The following is a 17,228-nucleotide window of genomic DNA, read 5'->3' as shown; positions in this document are numbered from 1 at the left end:
CAAGGCAATGACCGTCTCCCCCTTCACCTAGCCTCTCTGCTTTTGGGTTCATCCTTGGTGAAGCCTGGAGGAAGGCCTGACCCCGCATGTCACCCCCTGGCGACCTCCCATGACCGTTCACTTCAGCGGTCTCCTCCCTGGGGTGGTGAGTGGCCTTTTTCCCTCCAAACCACCAGCCCCAGGGAGATGGCAGGAATGCCTGACCCCCCCTTCCCTCTCCACCCCTAGTCTCTCCCCTGCCCTCCCCCAGACGGGACCAGCCTGCCGGACCCAAAATAGCAACAGCAAATAAAGAAATGTCTAGTTTGGGGCTCCTCTCCCTCTCTACTGGTGCTCATTTTTTCCAACTTTGGTTTAAGTTAAGAAACACCAATGTTTTCTTGGTCTCTGCTTGCTGCCAACATTTTTGTACAACTTGCTCAGGAGCTACTGGCGGGGCTCATAAACTCAGTGGGGAAGACTTCGAGAAACAATTCTATATCTCTTTTTTTTTTTTTTTTTTGCTTGGAATCAGGGAAAATTTTTCAGTTTGTGTTTCCCCAAGGATGCAGGGCCGAGAGGTCAGAGCTTGAAGCTCATCCTACTCAAGTGAGCTCTAGCCAGACAGCCTTCCCTGGTGAGCCCCACTGCGAAGTGTCAGCTCTTCAACCTCCTTGCCCTTCTGCCCGGCTTGGCAAGGAGCTGGCTGAGGAAACAGAAAGGCGGGAGGCTAGGAGGTAAGGAAAGCACAGGGGACCTGCCCCAGGTAGCATGTAGGCAGGCGAGGGGGGGCTGGTCTCTCCAGTGACCTGGGGTCCAGGTTATCACCTCACCTCTAGTCGCGCTGGTGGAAAGATACCTGTCCCCAGGAAGCAAGGAAGCACTCCAGAAGAAAAAGGGGCAAGAGGGGAGAGAAACTGATACTCATTGATCACCTCATTTAAGCAAGACCCATGACCTGTGTCACCTAGTTACAACCTTCAACACCTGTGAAGTGGGCAGCCTGATGCTTGTGTTATAGGTGAGAAGACAACTAGCCGTTCAGAGAGGTCAGGCAACCTACCCAATGCCACACAGGCTTCCCAGCCAACCCTGCCACCTGTCCACACATGCTGTACTGTTGAAACCTACCCTCTCTCTCCAGCCCAGGGCAGGACAAGAAAGACCGGCCGGTATATGAATGGGGTGACCGACAGGCACTCAGAGGTTTGAGGCTAAGGCTAGCCAACAACGACTTCCTGGAAGAGGAGAGGCAGGCGCTGGTCCCTGGTGTGGATGGAAGGAGGGGCCGGGAAGGGAAGGCTGAGAGCAAGGGGCTGGGGAAAATGGGCCAGCCGGGCTGAAGGCCAGGCAGCTTATAATGCCAAGAGAGCCTTCTGGAGTGAGCGCTACTCCTCCTGCAGGACAGCCTCAGTGACAGCCCTCCAAACAGGCACCCTCCCCTGGGGCCTGGGCAGTCACAGCACAGGAGGGATTTCCCTGAATTGTGTCCTGGACACCAGGCCACAGTACCCCCACCACAAAACCTTGGCTCCATGTCCCCACGTGAACCCAGAGAGGAGGAGAGGGCACGCTCAGGCACCTGCTCACATCCCTGTCACCCAGCCCAAGGCTGGCCAGAAACTGAAAGAAGACAGACGGAGAACAAGGGTCAGGGTTGAAGGAGGAGAAAGGGGAGGCGAGATGCAGGCAGGACGACATGAGGGGTCCTGGATTCCTCACCTCCAGCTCTCAGATGGGCCAGAGCCACAGACGCCCTCAGTGCCCTGACGCCAGCCTTCCCACCGGGAAGAACTTGAACATGAGCATGACTCCAGCTGGAGTCAAAGCTCTCCGGCAGGGTAAGCAGGTCTATACCAGGGCTCTCAGAGGCTGGGGTCGAGGCTGAGGGCTAAACCCCCTACCAGAGACCTGGCTATGGGATTGAGAACAGCCTCAGAAGTCAGCCCACGCCCCCAGACAGCCTGGGGGTGGGGAGCAGTGGGCAAGACCCTGCCTCATTCATTTCCAGCACTCCGGGATTCCAGCTCTCACCTGCCAGCTTCCTAGCCCAGGTGTGCAGGGGGCAAGGACCTGAAGGGAAATGATTTTACACCAAGCCCTCTGAGAGCCTACAGACTCTCAACCGGATGGAGACCGGAAGGAGACGCGAAAGGGGAAGGGCACTTCCTGGAAGAAGATATGATCATGACTTAAGGAAAAGGAACCCACTTTGAGAAATAGCGTCTGCAGCTTCCCACAGTTCTTGCCACAGTACTTGGCGCCCCGCCGGGAGAAGAGGATGTCACGCGCAGGCACCCGCTGGTACGCCACCCGCTTGTCTCCCTGCAGCATCCAGATGATGATGTCGGGCAGGCTGTTCTGGGGCTGGAGAGAGGGCAGCATTCAGAGTTGGGGAGGCCCATGCCCCACGGCCCACCAGCAGCCACCTTCCCTTCAAGCTTCCAGCTCCCCCACGGCCCACCCCCAAGAGCCTCCTTGGGTGGCTGGGCCCCTCTGTCTTCCACGGCTAGCCGCCTCCAAGCACAGGGCATGAGGCTGCCTCCGCTCACATGAGGAGCCTGCCAAAAATTCACGGAGCTGGGTTCACGTTTTCTGGGAAGAGACACTCCTGCCTGGAGACCAGAGCTTATCTTCTCAGATCCCCTCCACTGGGCAGAGAGGTGCTCCCGGGGGGTGCCGGGACTAAAGGATTTGATTTGACCGGAGAGACAACATCACACTTAAAAAGCTTCTTCACCCCTGAGAGTAGCAGTGAATCCCCAGGTGTGTCCCTTCCCAAAGGACACTCTCCCAACTCTCATAGCAGGGACTTGTGGAGTCTGGTCTGTTACCGGGCCTCATGATCGCGGGCTCTGGAAATGGTGACTAGCCCAGAACAGAACTGCAAGGCCTGAGCTCCTGAGAGCCAGTGACTGAGTGAAAATTCTGGGTGCAGCCCACCTGCTTCCAAGGTTACTGAGCAAAGCGTGCTCAGTGAGGTGGCTCTGGGTCTCTAACAAGGGCCACGGCCATGGCTAAGAGTTCCTGCCCCTGGAGGCTCAATGGGGCATTTCATGGTTTCACTTACTCCCTGCAGCAAGGACAGGCAGCGCCATTTGCCAAGTGAGAAAATTCAAGCTCAAAGAGAGTAAGAGCCAACCAGGTTTTTCTGCCTCCAAATAGCGGTTCCCAACCGCAATACCAGCGTGGTCCCTAGAGCAACAGCAGTTCCTGGTAATGTGCTAGAAATGCAAATCCTCAGGCTCTACGTGCTCTGACATGCAGGGTCAGACATGGCATGTAACCTGTTTTAATAAACCTCTCAGGGGAAGGGCACCTGGGTGGCTCAGTGGGTTAAGCCTCTGCCTTCGGCTCAGGTCATGATCTCAGGGTCCTGGGATCAAGTCCCGCATCGGGCTCTCTGCTCCGCAGGGAGCCTGCTTCCCCCTCTCTCTCTGCCTGCTTCTCTGCCTACGTGTGATCTCTGTCTGTCAAATAAATAAATAAAATCTTTAAAAAAAAGTCAACAAACCTTTCAGGGGATTCTGAAGCACGTTCAAATTTGAGAAAGACGCTCTCTGGGGTCCCTTGCGGTCAGGAGCACCCATTGGACCTTAACCCTTCCCAGTCTGTGCTCAGAGTCCTGGGACCATCTGGGCCAAGATGATGGAAGGCAGCCTTTGACCAGCCCAAGAGAATGGTCTGTAGCCACTGCACGGGGTCAGCCTGTGGCTGAGCAACAGTGTTCTCCCCAGGTAGCCAGCCACATGCTCAAAGACCTGATCAGGGACAAGTCCAAGGCTGACTCTCAGAGATCAACTTCTTGGGCTGTCTTCCCCTTCTGAGCAGCATTCCACCTCCTGCACCCCTCTCTCCTCTTCAACAACTCGCTCTTCCAAAAGACCCTCTTGGGCCCCCTCACTCCTTCTGGAGAGATCCTTCCTTACCACCCTACTGCCTCCGCAGGGGGCCACACACCTCTGGTTGGAGTGGGCAGTGGCTGGTCTGCCCATAACACATGAGCAGAACCTCGTCCTTGTTCTGGACAAACCCGTGGAAGACTTGCTTGCCTTGGGAACTGGGGCGGGGTGCACACCGGACCTGGGGCAAGGAGGAGGGTGGTCTACGGGTGGGAACCAAAGGCTGCCACTTCTCTCCGATTAGGTAGGACAGACACAGTTCCTGCAAATACAGCCTCCTGAGGCCTGGGGCTGGGAGGCATCCAGGACAGCAAGAAGTAGAGTGGCCCCAGAGAGGCAGGTTTGAGGCCAGGGGCAGACAGATCCTGGTTGGCAGGGAGGAGTTGGGTCACTGGGGAAGCAGGCCCCAGTACTGGACCCAGAGCCAGGCGCTCCAGGGTTCGGGTCCCAGCTCTGCCTCTGATGTACTTTAGTGACACTGATTAAACACATGTACTGAGCCCGTGAGGGGAGCACTGACAGAACCCCGGCTGCACACCAGGCTCTCAGCGAGGCCCCGTAACACCCAGTGTCCGGTTGCATCCTCTCTCCCCCTGATGCAAGTAGGGGACACTGAGTCACCTGTCCAAGCTCACCCAGTGACAGAGTCGGGGTCGGATCAGGGTCCAGACCGTCCCCATGCCCCTCCCAGTTCTGATGTCTGCAAGCAGGAAGGAGGACACCTTCCAGGGCTTCCTACCTCCTCAGCCAGGGCGCGCAGACGCAGCAGCCAGTCTTCAGCCTGCTCCAGGGCAGCCGGGAGCCCACCATGCCCGAGCTTCAGGGCCAGCGCTGCCTCAGTCATCTGGTTCAGGTGTCGGCTGCGCAGCCTATACAGGTACTGGTCTAGGTGGGTGGCAGAGGGTATCTCGTGGACATCACCTAGGGGCTGGCTGTGAGGGACAGACAGACGGGATGAGCCCAGTACACACACCCGTGCACAGACAGCCCTCACCCCACCCCAAACAAACCCCACACCCTCAGCCTGCCTGCAGGGGACTCCATGGGCCCTAGGTGCTTTCTTCAGCCTGACCCATCTCTCTATGGGACCTGCTCCCTCCTCACCTCCAGGAAGCCTTCCCTAACTACACAGGCCCTCAGGCATCCTGCTCGGAAGTCCCTCAACCCTCTCTTCAAGAGGCTCCTGTTTGGGACTTAGGAGTTCTTTGGCCCAGGTGTCCCCTCTGTCCCAATGACCGCAAGCCCTCAGAGGGCCCAACAGGTCCCTCTGTGCCCCCTGCATCTTCCTAAAGCAGAGGCCAGAGTACTAAGTTGCCCTGGGCTGAAATGAACCCGTTCTGTTGCACTCACACGTTCTTCAGGAAGGAAATTTATGGACCCCTGACAAGCCACTGCAGACGCTGTGGGGAGGCCGGCAGCCAGCAGTACAGCTGTGCCGACCTGGGGCAGCCCCAGGACACCCCTCCCAGAACCCTCCATTTGGGAAGCCTATGGAGGAGGAGGTAGGGAGTACATGTAGCCCCAGAAACCCCACCATAGGCCCCATGTGGGGTTGAGTTTAAACTCCATCCTGTTGGGAGACACGGAACTCTGACCCACCCTGCCCCCCATGGGCTCCCCAGAAGTCCTCCTTCGCAGGCTCTTCCTCCGGGGGTCAGTCAATACACACGCAGGGTCACGTGGAAGGGGAAGGGGGCGTCTGCGCTCTCCCTCACCCTGCAGGAGCCCTCTAGATGATCCCTGCTGGGGGTGGGGGCCTGCTCCACCCCCCCCCGCCCCACCCCCACGGAACCCTTGACTCCCAAACAGGACATCAGTCAAACCCGCTCCACCAGCTCTGCCCCCACCACTTGCAGCCCCCCCCAGCTCACACTCCCCTCCCCGCAGCGTCTCGACTCCGGCTCCCGGCTGATTTATTTTTCTGCCAATTTCCCCGAGCTATGCAGAACCAATTACCGCCGGAGCGCAGCGGCACCGCCGCCGCCAGATACACCGCTCTGGCAGGCCCTCGGCGCACTACATTTTTCCTGTTATTTTTTTTAATTGAATTTTTAGGGTGGGGGGAGCAGTACGCAAACTCCATCTCGGGAAACTTAAGCCCCGGGGCCTGTCTCAGGTCACGTACTGCACACCCTGTAGTAATATAATATTTACTGCCCCGAGGGTGCCGCGGATGGGGCTGCCCCAGGCCAGGAGAGGGGCGGCCTCCATCCCCAGCCCACTTGATTCGTGGTGGAGGGGCATGCCGCCTGGGTGAAGGGGGGCCTGGGCCCGAGTCCTGGGCTGGGGCCTGCCTGGGAAGGAGGCCTGAGTGGGCCTGAGGGCGGGGGGCAGGCCGATCTGGAGTCGGATCTGGAGAACTGAGCCAACCGGGGTGATTTATGCTCCCAGGCTGAGTCGGGAGCTGGGAGGGACTGCCCTACAGACCACCAAAGGGAGATTTTCACGGAGGCCACCAGCCCAGCCAAGACTCCCCCCGAAACAGCCAGGACCCGTGACCGCCACCAACGAGATGTCTTGGCCCTTTCCTGCCCCAGGAAAGCCCAAGGTAGCGGGGATGGAACAAAAGGGAAACTGGAAAGAGGAGATGGGATGGCATCATGTCCCCATCCCAAACAGGGACAGTCGCCCTGCCAACCCTGGTTGACTTGGAAATGGTGGGCAGGCCCAGGATGGCTCAGCGCAGGCCGAGAGCAGAGCTGGAAGGCTGGAAAAGTCGCTGCCGACCTCCTCAGTGACACGGTATCTTTGTCAGGAACAGCCGCCCAGAAGGCACAGTGTCTGGCCTGAAAGGTGAACTGGTCTAGGGGTCATTCCTTTCTTCCTCATGAAGGACAGCTCTGCGGGTCCGGACAGGGCTGGGTCCGGAGCACCCAGAACAGAGAGGCAGACAGGCTAGATCCCCGTCCCCCTGGGCAGCTTCAGAGTCAGAAGTACTTCCTGGAGGAAGCCAGTTGGGCCAAGAAAAGCCAGGTGGTGTTCCAGCCAAAGGAACACTATGTGCACAGGAAAAAGGCTTAGAGGCAGGAGGAAGCACACATGGGGTGGTGAGACCTGGACAAGCCAGCCCAGGGGCTCCAAAGGGCTGGAAGGTAGGATGGCTGGGGTCCGTGAGGGAGAGAGGGAGTGCAGACACAGAGGCCTGTCTACCAGGATGAGAGCTGAAACTGCTCCTTAAAGGCAGGGGGAGACTCTGAGGGCTGAAGCCGAGGCCCCAGTTTTGGGAAGACCCCCCCAAGAAGGAGCTGGAAGCACTGGCTGACAAGCAGTAGAGAGGTGTGGCAGGCAGATGGGTCCGGGGGTCTAAGGGTGAGAGAAGGTTGGGCTGGAGGAACAGATGGGGCACCCTGGCAGGGGGATGGGGGCGAAGAGGGAGAGAAGCCAGGAAAAGGGAGGTGTGAAAGGAAGGACACTGACTTGGGAGGTGGGACAAGGTCTGGCTGAAGGAATGGAGTGCAGCCAGTGGTTGGCTGTGACCCACTGGCTTGGGGTCCCCATGCCTGGCTGCCCTGCTCCGCAGCCCAAAGCAGAGGTGAAGGCAGCCCTCTTGCTGCTGTCCCAGAGCTATCAGTGGCCTCAAGTGGTGCCTGAAGGCAGGTCTCCTGATGTCTAGTATTCCTCCCTGGAGACCCAACTATGCTTCCAAGAAGATGGGAAGCTTTCCTCCCCCACCCTCCTGACCTGCAGAGTGACTCAAAAGGGACCAGGCTTTAGCAGAAGTGTGTTTAGCTGAATCCTCTGAGAACAGAGCCCTGGGTCTGGACTTGGGTCCCACCTATCTCTGATGCTTCAGGCACCTGACACCTGCCAAGGTCCACATACCATATGAGTCACAAGCAATACCATGGGTAGAACCCACCCTCCATACCCGGGCTGCCAAGCTGGGCCCATGGTCCACCGCGAGTCACTCGGAGCCCCTCCCCACGCTGACCGCACCCCGCTGTGCCCCTCCAGCCTCACTCTGTTCTCCAACCTCCAGACCACAGATGCTCTCAGGTTCTTCCCACCAACACGGCCAGTCCTAAGTGCCTCGTCTTCCCCAAAAGCTCCTCTTTCCCCCACTGGTCCCCCTGAGAATAGCCCTGCTGTCCACTTGGCTACTCTGGCCAGAGCTGGGGGATCACTCTGCACCTTCCTTGGGCCCCCACCTCCAACGCACCAGCAAGTCCTGTTCCTCAGAGAGCGATCCAGCCAGCGGTCTCAGCCACTTACAGGGGAGTGAATCTGAGCAAGTTAATCTCCCTGCGCCTCGGTTTTCTCGTCTATAAAACATGGATCTCCCCACTTCCTACCTCATAAGGTGCTTGTGATTAGTCCATACGTGTCACGTGCTCGCAAACAGCACCTCCCACAGGAAGTGTTCGTGTGAGGCTGTGGTCGTCAAGATGCCAGCTAAAGAGTCCACACTGCCTTCTGCCTCCCTTGGCCCCCACCCTTCCCCATGTCCCTGGCCTCGGTGACACCTTTGTCCAGAGTCCCCTTACCACCACCACCAACCCCTCCCTCGCTCTGCAGCCAGGACGAGCACCAGAACCACGGGGACCTCGTGCCCTCCATCAAGTCTCCCAGTGCTGAGCTCACCTGAGCGGACCCCCCAGGCCTATCGATCCCATTTGGGCGTCCTCTTCCCCCGCCAACCCACAGAGGTGGCAGGCATTTCAGGCTTGGCACCTGGGCAGTCCCTTCTGCAAAGGCTAGCTCCTCCCGCTCCTCCTTCAGAGTTCCCCTAGGGAGAGCGACCCCTCCAGGAAGCTCCCCTGAGTGGAATCTGAGTGGAATGCACCTGCTCTGAGCTCCTGCAGCAAACACCTCTAAACTCCCCAACACACCCAGCTTCCTTGGCTCACTTTTCCATCTGTCACCCATGGAGGGGCTGAAGCTGCAGGCTTGTCAACAGGCTTTGGGCTCCAGGAAGGTCTGGGGAATGCCTAATGACCTGCCTGGAATTCCACCCCTGAGGGGCGGTAGAATGATAAGCAGAAGGTGGGATGGTAAGATAGAGGGGACCCTAGAATACACTTTTCCTACATTAACCCGTAACCCCAAAGAGAGTAGAAAAGTAACCATGTGTCATGAAGTCCATTTCACAGCTGAGAAAACTGGGGTCCAGAGAAGTGACGCTGCCGGAAGCCGCAATGCTGGTTAAAGGGACAAGACCTAAGTCTCCTGATGCTTCTAATAGTAATTATTGCCAGCATCTATCACATACTTTCTAAAGTGCCAAGCATTTTGCTTCTGTGCTATTATAAGCAGCTATTCTTAACGCAGGGTTGAAGATAAGGAAAGCAAGGCTCAGAGCAGGTGGGTAGCCAGCCCCAAATCTCCCAGCTTTGGGGGAGATGCTGAGATGCCTCCCCTTCTGCTGGGCCTCTGAGCATCCCCGCTCCCCATCACCCCCAGAGCCCTCTTTTCCTGAAGTCGACAGAAGGCTAACTGGAAGCCGTGGTCCCCGATGTGGCCTTGGGAAGGAGGGGCGCCGACAGCCCCACCAGCCAGCTCCTCCTGGAGATTCTATCAGGGAACTAAGAGGTCGGGGATCAGAGACACAATGCTCCCCATTCAGGTGAGCTGGTCCGCCCCAGGCCCACAGCTGCCGCTGCTGCAGGGAGATTTACGACCTGCTCTAAATGTCACCTTTTCAACTCCCCGTGCTGGCTGAACCACCTTTGGACTGAGCGCGGGGTGGACGGCTGGCCAAGCGTGGCTGGGGAGACGTGCCGCCGCTCACCGCCACACACGAGCACTCCCAGGGAAAGGGCCTCGCTGAGCCAGGAGGGAAGGGCGCGTGGGTGCCAGGCACCCCCTACCTGCAGTCTGAGATGAGCTCATCCAACAACTGAGCCAACAGGGAGTCTACGTCCTCGGTGTTGCCCTGCGCCTTCACGGCCAAGTGGACTTGCTCCAGGCCAGCTTCCTGTGGAACAGGCAGGCATGGGTTGGGACCACAGTGGTGGGGTGGAGGGTATACAACAGCCTCCCAGCCCCTAGGCCCTGTCGCCGAAATCTGAACCTGATGCCCTAACCAAGGGAGAGAACAGTGAGAACAGAGAACGCCGAGCCCAGATGCGACAAACCAGGCGCTGTCTCACCAGGGCTCCCCACACCAAACGGATAGGAATTCCCAAGCCTGGGACTCCACCCATATGCCTGATCACAAGGACTTGAGCACTGTGTGCAGACTCCCACACGAGACCGTTGCCTTCCGCTCCTCCCAGGGCCCCTCTAGCCAGCCAGTCTGCCGTCTCACAGGTGAAGGACCCTCTGAGCCCACACCGGTCCCCACCTGGAGCATTCTATCCCTCCCCAGTTCTCCGGTGCTAGCACCCCCGATCCTCTCCTGCCTTCAGGAACACTGAGACTCCCTCCAATAACAGAGAGTTCCCTCTCCAAACTCGTGGCCCAGTCGCTCCCAGGTCACATGTGTCTCCTGCCAGAGCTGGTCAGGGGCAGTCTCCACGGGCCTCAGCCCGGAGCTTGGAGAGCTCTCACAGAACACCTGTCAGGTCAAGGGCTTGTTCCTCAGACCCCTTGGGTCCCCTCTGCACCCATGGGCCTCCCTGAGCATGTGCCATTCTGAGGGCAGGACTTGGGAAGAACACACAGTCCCGGCCCTCAGGGAGCATCCTGTGAGAGAATGGCCACCCCGAAAGACGGAGTCTGGACTTGCCGAGAAAGGACTCCAAGACCTCTAGGACCTGGGTGCTGGCTGGTCCCCTCCCTATGCAAAAGATGCCAGTCTCAGGAAGGCTGGCCACCATGCCTTCACAAAGGCCGGCATCCCCCCTGCTCCTCCGAGACCACCCTCCTTCCTTTCTCCCCACCCCATTGTTCTCACTGTGCTCACCTCCGCAGCCACAGACAAGCTCAAGCTTCTGTAACCCCTTCCCTCCACCCCACTGCTCCTGACTAGCTCCCAAAGCGAGGCCACACCGGCCTCCCCCAGGTTCCCGTGGGCTATACTACATGTGAAGCACACACACAAACAACCTAGCCACCCACCCCTCCAGGATTAGCAGCTCCCCACCCTTAGTCTCTCTGCCTCTGTCCACTTAGTTCTCCTCCATTCTCTGGCCGAGCCCCCGGGTCCTCAGCTCTCAGCATCCCCAGGGACCCCCCAGGGAACCCCCTGGTCACCTCCAAAACACCACTCCCTGCTTGACCTCGTACACTCTACTTCTCCCTGCCTTCCCAACTCCCCAACCACCAAGTCCTTCTAACCCAAGTCCTGCAGCTTTGTCCCCAAGGTCCCCTCCTGCCCCATGCCTTGTCATCATTCCCGGACCACTGCCACGGCACCCTAACCATGGATTAGGAGGGCTCCTGCCTCCCATCTCCTCGCTGCCTCCACAACGCCCTCCTGCTGCTTCTTGGCCGTCTCCCTCCTCTGAATGCCCACCCTTCCTCACAGTGTCCTGCAGTGTCACCTGCACTTGGGCTTGGAACCTCTGCGTGAGAGGTGTGGGTGAACCTGCGCTTGCCTTTCCTAAACTGACTCCTGAAGGCAGGGTAGCTCCCCGTCCAAGTCTCCCTTGTGGCAACAGGCCTCCAGCACAAACCCTGGCGGGTGGCAGGAGGCAAATGGACACATGCAAGCATGACGGGTACAAGGCTCTGCCCCCTGCTCCAGCTTGCTTCCTCTCAGCTCCTTCCCTGCACTGCCTCCCACCTCCCTGGGCCCCCTGATCATTCACACTCCTTCTCCTCCCTGCCCGCTAGCAGAACAACATCTCCAAACTGGCAGGCCACGGTCAGGACACAAGGGACCCCAGGCACCCTGAGAGTCTGTGGGCATAGCTTTGTGTAAGTGCGTGACCCCTGTGGGCCCGGTCTATGGACACCCATGAGGGCAGGGTGCGGCACAAGGCGGGTGCAGGGGTGAGGCAGCTTCCACTCACCAGCCGGTCCGCAATCCTGAGCAGCTGGTTCTGAGTCTCGACTCTGTGGCTGATGTCCTCCCAGTAGGAGGACAGCACCACCACGGGCTTCACGTTGCCCCACGGCAAGTAGTAGTAGTGGCACCCTGGAAGGACACGATAGGCCTGCCCTGAGCCAGGAGAGCAGGGGTCGGTGGGAAGGGGACCAAGGCCAGGACTGATTCAGACCCCTGCTCCCTCCCACTAAGAGCTCCCAGGACATCCACAAGTGGCCCGCATTCCCTAGTGGCCAAACAGGGCACCTGAGCTCCCTTCATCTGTTGAACAAACAGCTGCCGCTCTCAGAGGGGCTCCTGAGCACACCCAGAGGGATTGCTAGAAGGACCTGGGAAACCCCGCTCTCCAAAATCTCTACGTGACTCGGAAAAGCCACTGTGAAAATCAGCTACGGTCGACCACAGCCTGTTTCGGGAGCCCCAGCATGGTCCTGGCAGCAGACAGCCACCTAGAGGAGAGCAGGGAGTGCGGAATGGCACGGAGGGGGACAGAGCAGGGCGTCACCCCAAACGGGTTTGCCTGGGCCAGGGCCTGTGGGTGGGCCTCCGGCAGCTAGCTCTGCAGGAGAAGCAGGATGTCGGGCTGGGCCCCCTGCTCTGTGGCCCGGGTCCCAGCCAGGCACACAGCCCCCAGCCTCACCGTCAAAGACCGCCCGGCTGTACTGAGTGGTGGAGGCCAGCGGCAGACACGTCGTGTCGAACTTGTTGCCGTAGTTCCCAATGCTGACCTCAAACTGGATGGCATCATCCACGTCCTGGAGCATGGAGGCCGAGTAGAAGGCGGCAAAGAGGGAGTACTTGCGCCTCCGGAGATACTTCTGGGGGCAGAAAGGACAGCTGATGGGTCATGGAGGAGGAAGGAAGACACTGGGGCGGGGAGGGGGTCACATGTCTGGCAGACCCTGGCCGTGACTGGCGCCCAGTAAACCCTGGCTGGATGGATGGATGGTGGATGGTCCAGCTAAGCAGCAGTGCCCAGATTTGGTTACTAACTGAGCAAACTCATTCCAGGCCTGTGTGTTTGGCCATGTTCCTCTAATAAGGTCTGCTCCTCCAAGGTCATGCTGCTCCTTAATCCAAACCAGCAGCCATGGCACCACCACCCCCCACCCTGGGGGAAGCCTGGTCTCCTGCATCTGCCATTCAAAAGGGGCCGCTGTCCAGAGCTCCCAGCCCGTGCCCCTCGGGGTCCCCAGCATGCCCCCTAGCTTTGCGGTAGACACAAGCTGCCCTGTGCTGGGGAGGAATGTCCCCTCTGGGCATCGGGCTCATGGCTGAGGACATGGCAGGCTCTCGATCCCACAGCCTGGTCTGAACCAAGAGGACTCTGCCATCCCCTCCACGGAAGGCAGAGAGAAAAGGGCTACACGACCAGGTTGTTGAATGTTGTAAACAGTAGTAACAGCTAACGTTTACTGACCGCTCATCACGTAGGGCTTTGTGTCAATGTAATTCTCCCAACGGTCTTAGGAGGTAAGTATACTTATGACCCCTGCTTTGTTGACAAGGAAAGTGCTAGAGCTGGTAAGTGGTCAAGCCAGGATTCAGACCCGTGCTTTCTGGCTGGAGTCTGAAAGCTTTACCATCACACAGACCCCATCCAGCTGCCTCCTGGGCACAAGGCTCAGCTCTCCTGCTTTGCTGCTCTGGTACATTTGAGCCTCATTGTCCTCATCTGTGAAATGGAGATACTGAACGCAGCTACCTCACAGCTGCTGGGGGGATGCCGTGACATCAAGTGTCATAGCATAGCTTCTGACACACGGTGAGGGATGAATAAGTATTAGCTGGTCCTACACCATTGTTATAAAAGGGACCTCTCACTCTGTATCAAGCTCTAGGCTTGTAAAATAATCTCCTTTATCTTCGAGCCTCTGAACATTCCTCAGGGAGACTGAGTAGCCGTGGTCTCCCTGGTGCGTCACAGCTGAGGCACGGAGGCCCAGAGGGGTGAAGGCCCAGACCGTGGGTGGAGCTGAACCCTCCCCCACCATGACAGTAGGAGCCAGCCAGGTTTGGCTGCCACTACCTTCACCCCTTCCCGAGCCACGCCCCTCACCTCCACCCGGAGGATGTCGTCAGCAGGGAGGTCCTCCACCTTTTGCTCGCTGTGCTCCACCAGCTTGGTCTCCAAGGAGAGCAGAAGCCGCCCTCGGTAGGCCACGCCTTCTCCCTAAGAGGGGTTGGGTCCCCAGGAGCAGGGGGGTTGGAGAGGAGGAGAGGAAGGAAAGGAAAGAAAGGAAAATATGGCCCTCAAGTTGCTCCTCTCCCAGGCAACCAGGAGGGCCCTGGGCTACCCCCCATCACTCTGCAGATAAGGAAACGGTGGCCCAGAGAGTTCAGGGCCCATGACAAGCCATCCAGAGGATCAGTACCAGACTCCAGCCCAACCAGGGGAGAGATGAACGGATGAGCCCTGGCTCCCTCAGGGGCCAGGAAAATGAGGGGACAAGGGGGTCAGGCTGGCCCTGAAGGAAAAGCAAAGGGGAGAGAGGGAGAAGGAAGAAGCAGCCAGAAGGGGGTCAGGCAGAAGGAGGGCTCTCTGAGGTGGGGGCTCTCTGGCCCCAAACCCACTCAAGCCCTTGTAGTCTGGACCGGAGCAGATGCTGCCCAGGCTGCAAGGCCCCTCCCTGCACATAGACACGGGGATCTGGGTGTGCGGGGGTGCCGGCGCGCTCACCTTGCCAGTGTTGAGTTCTGCGTAGGGGTCCGGGAAGCCGGTGAACTCCCTGGGGCTGCCGTAGAGGTTGACATAGCAGGGCCCGAAGGTGGGGAGGAAGCCCAGATGGTCGTCCACTGGATGACACAAGTTGGGGTCAGAGGGGCCAGCTCCGTGGAACCATCTAGGGCTCAACCCAGCCAGCTTCAGGCCTGAGCCCATCCCTGGCCCTCAGTTCCCTGAACACACATGGATGGATGCAGCACCCACAAGGGCGTAAAGAATCCTTTGTCTCCCGTAGGTCCCCAAATCCTCACCACTCTGCCGCAACGTAGAGACATTTATTACTTTTATTAATTCGTTTTACAGATGAGAAAACTGAGGCTCAGGGATGCAAAGGAACACCTCACTACAGAGTGGCATCACCCGCAATGCTCTGAGCTCGAAGCCCATGCACTTACTTGGCCAGCATGCAAAGCTGGGCCTCAGGGGCCCCCACTGCCCTGCTCCTCTCAGGCTGCACCCTGTCCTGTGTCCCCACTCCCTCCTGCCCAGGGGTGTGGGGAGACACAAAAAAGGTCCCAGAGTGACCAGAGAAGCCACCCCCCGGGGAGGGAGGGCAAGGACCTGGTCAGATGTCCCAACCCACAAGGCAGTCCCCTGCCCCACCCCTGGGGCACATGTCCTCCTCACCCCCCTTGTCATTATGAAGTCGAGACAGATTACCTAACAGTCCGACTCACGCTAGCATTCTGTCTCCCTCCCCACATTGTGCAAAGAACCACCTTTCAGGGGAACGGGTTGGAAGGAGAGTGAAAAGGCAAATCCCACCAATGATGAGGGAGATCTTTTCTCCACGTCACTTCCCTCCTTTTCAGAGGCCCTCTGTCGTTATGTCATGATTTTCCAGCTGAAGACTAAGTTTTCCAGGACAGGACTTTACTGAACAGACTCTGAGAGCCCCGCAAAGCCAGGGTGTCTCTTCCAGAGGAAGTGAGGGGGAGAGGCTGTTCCCAGAATGCCACAAGTGGGAAGTGGACCCACGAACAGGAATCATCAGGGATGATCCAATCCATAGGAGCAAGGATGCGGCAAGGCAGGCACAGGATAAATGGCCTCACCAAGGAAATGCTTGAGAACCAGACCTAAGGACAGGAGCTGTGAACCAAGTCCCCCTGCATGCCAAGGCCCTGGGGTGATGCGGGGCGGGCAAAGACAGGGCTGGAGAGATAGATCCTGCCAACCAGAGCTCAGGAGCGTGCCTCCCCACAGAGCTGGCCCCCCAGCCACCGTCACGACTCTCCCCCAGGTCCCCAGCACACACAGGGCTCTGCCATTTGGGACTGAGGTGGGAGGCCCAGGCTGAGAAAACTAACACGGGCTTTATAATTATGTGTACTCATCATCTCCATTATGATTTACCTTGTGAACTTCAAGAGTTTTCCACTCACCCTGACCTCCTCCTGGTCCCCAAGATGTCTTACCCAGGCCCCTGCCCCATCGCTCCCTACCTGAGAGAGTGGACCCATCTGAGCCTGAGCTGGAGCCCAGCAGGTTCAGGAAAGGGCTGGGAAGCAGGGGAGTGAGGACAGGGAGGGGAATTGTCTTTAAAGCATTCCAAGCAATTTTCATATTCAACCTCCTTTGAGAGGTAAAAGCCAAAGGTAAGCTCACAGACCAGTGGTGGTAGATCTCCGCCCCACCTCAGGCAAATCAGAAACTTCCCAGCAAGCAGCACCCTCTCCCCTCCAGCTAAAACCCCAATGCCCAACCCCTTGCCATCCCCAAGGGGGAAGCACATACGGTCCATGGTTGGAGAAGGCTTGACCACACCTGCAGGCTCCTCTGAAGCGTAAAGAAATGGAAAAAGGGTTAGGATGGACATAACTGAGAGGAGGACTGGTTACGTGAACAGGCGGGTGGATGGAGAGCTGGCAGACAGACAGATGGAAAGACAGACAGCTCCCGTGTGGGAAACAAATGTGGCCCGAGGCCCCAGATGTGAATTTATCACAAAGTCATCGCAATGCCACCTCCCACAACCCCTCCATCCCCCCCACCTCACCCCCAGCCAGGCACAGCCCTTAACGCCCGTCCCACCGTCTGCCTCTGTATGTCCCTGCTCTGCTTGCCAATTGAAAATGGGACCTGAAACTTGACTCACTACATTCAAGTAATAACACTAAAAAGAAACTGCTTTTTTTCTATATTATAGCCAATAAGTGAGGGAAACAAAGTACAGACACAAAGAAAGGGTGGGGGAAACATGAACAGTCCCCCAGGCACACCCAGCACTCCACCCAACAAGCAGGTTGACGCTAGCTACCAAGGTCATGGTGCAATGGCATTTCAAGGTACAACATCTCCATCTAGTGGCCACGTTCAGGATTGCCACTGAGGGCACCATGTTGCATTTTCACAACAGCAGGCACTGGAATCAGGTTTCAGGCACCTGCCACTCCAAGGGAAGCACAGTGCCAGACACTGCCCATTAGCTGAAGGTTCTACACACTTGGATGTGGCCCTGAATGCTGGTAAGGGGTGTGTAGAAATGAGGAAGCAAGGAAGGAGAAGCAAGAAATGAGAGAAGCAAGGAAGGAGATCCTCTAGCAAACTTCTGGGCTCTGGGAATCTGTCTCTCACTTCAAAGCAGATCTAAGACACCCCACAGGGGGTGGGCACCCTTCAGTCTCCTGATTTCAGTGGTCTCTGATCTCAGCCTCTTCCTGCATTCTGACCCTCCCTGTTTCCTCCTCCA

At 58.0% G+C, this 17,228-nt stretch overlaps 1 protein-coding gene across 23 annotated transcripts in view; it reads right to left on the bottom strand.

Annotated features, from left to right (window-relative positions):
- DYSF (dysferlin) overlaps window positions 1-17,228 on the bottom strand; it is a 204,044-nt gene that overhangs the window by 106,000 nt on the left and 80,816 nt on the right. For 14 of the 23 annotated variants that reach the window (XM_059188015.1, XM_059188016.1, XM_059188024.1 and 11 more), the window contains 8 exons: window positions 16,274-16,315; window positions 14,492-14,607; window positions 13,871-13,984; window positions 12,452-12,629; window positions 11,777-11,901; window positions 9,689-9,795; window positions 4,621-4,813; window positions 2,191-2,346 (listed from right to left, as the gene is read on the bottom strand). In XM_059188015.1, coding sequence (XP_059043998.1) covers window positions 2,191-2,346; window positions 4,621-4,813; window positions 9,689-9,795; window positions 11,777-11,901; window positions 12,452-12,629; window positions 13,871-13,984; window positions 14,492-14,607; window positions 16,274-16,315 — 1,031 coding nt within the window. The remainder of the gene's footprint in view (window positions 1-2,190; window positions 2,347-4,620; window positions 4,814-9,688; window positions 9,796-11,776; window positions 11,902-12,451; window positions 12,630-13,870; window positions 13,985-14,491; window positions 14,608-16,273; window positions 16,316-17,228) is intronic. The other 9 variants (XM_059188022.1, XM_059188029.1, XM_059188030.1 and 6 more) reach the window with 1 other exon arrangement.

The sequence above is a fragment of the Mustela lutreola genome, chromosome 9 (genome assembly GCF_030435805.1).
Source record: "Mustela lutreola isolate mMusLut2 chromosome 9, mMusLut2.pri, whole genome shotgun sequence".
In the NCBI taxonomy this organism is placed as follows: Eukaryota; Metazoa; Chordata; class Mammalia; order Carnivora; family Mustelidae; genus Mustela; species Mustela lutreola.
This window is presented reverse-complemented; position numbering and strand designations above follow the sequence as displayed.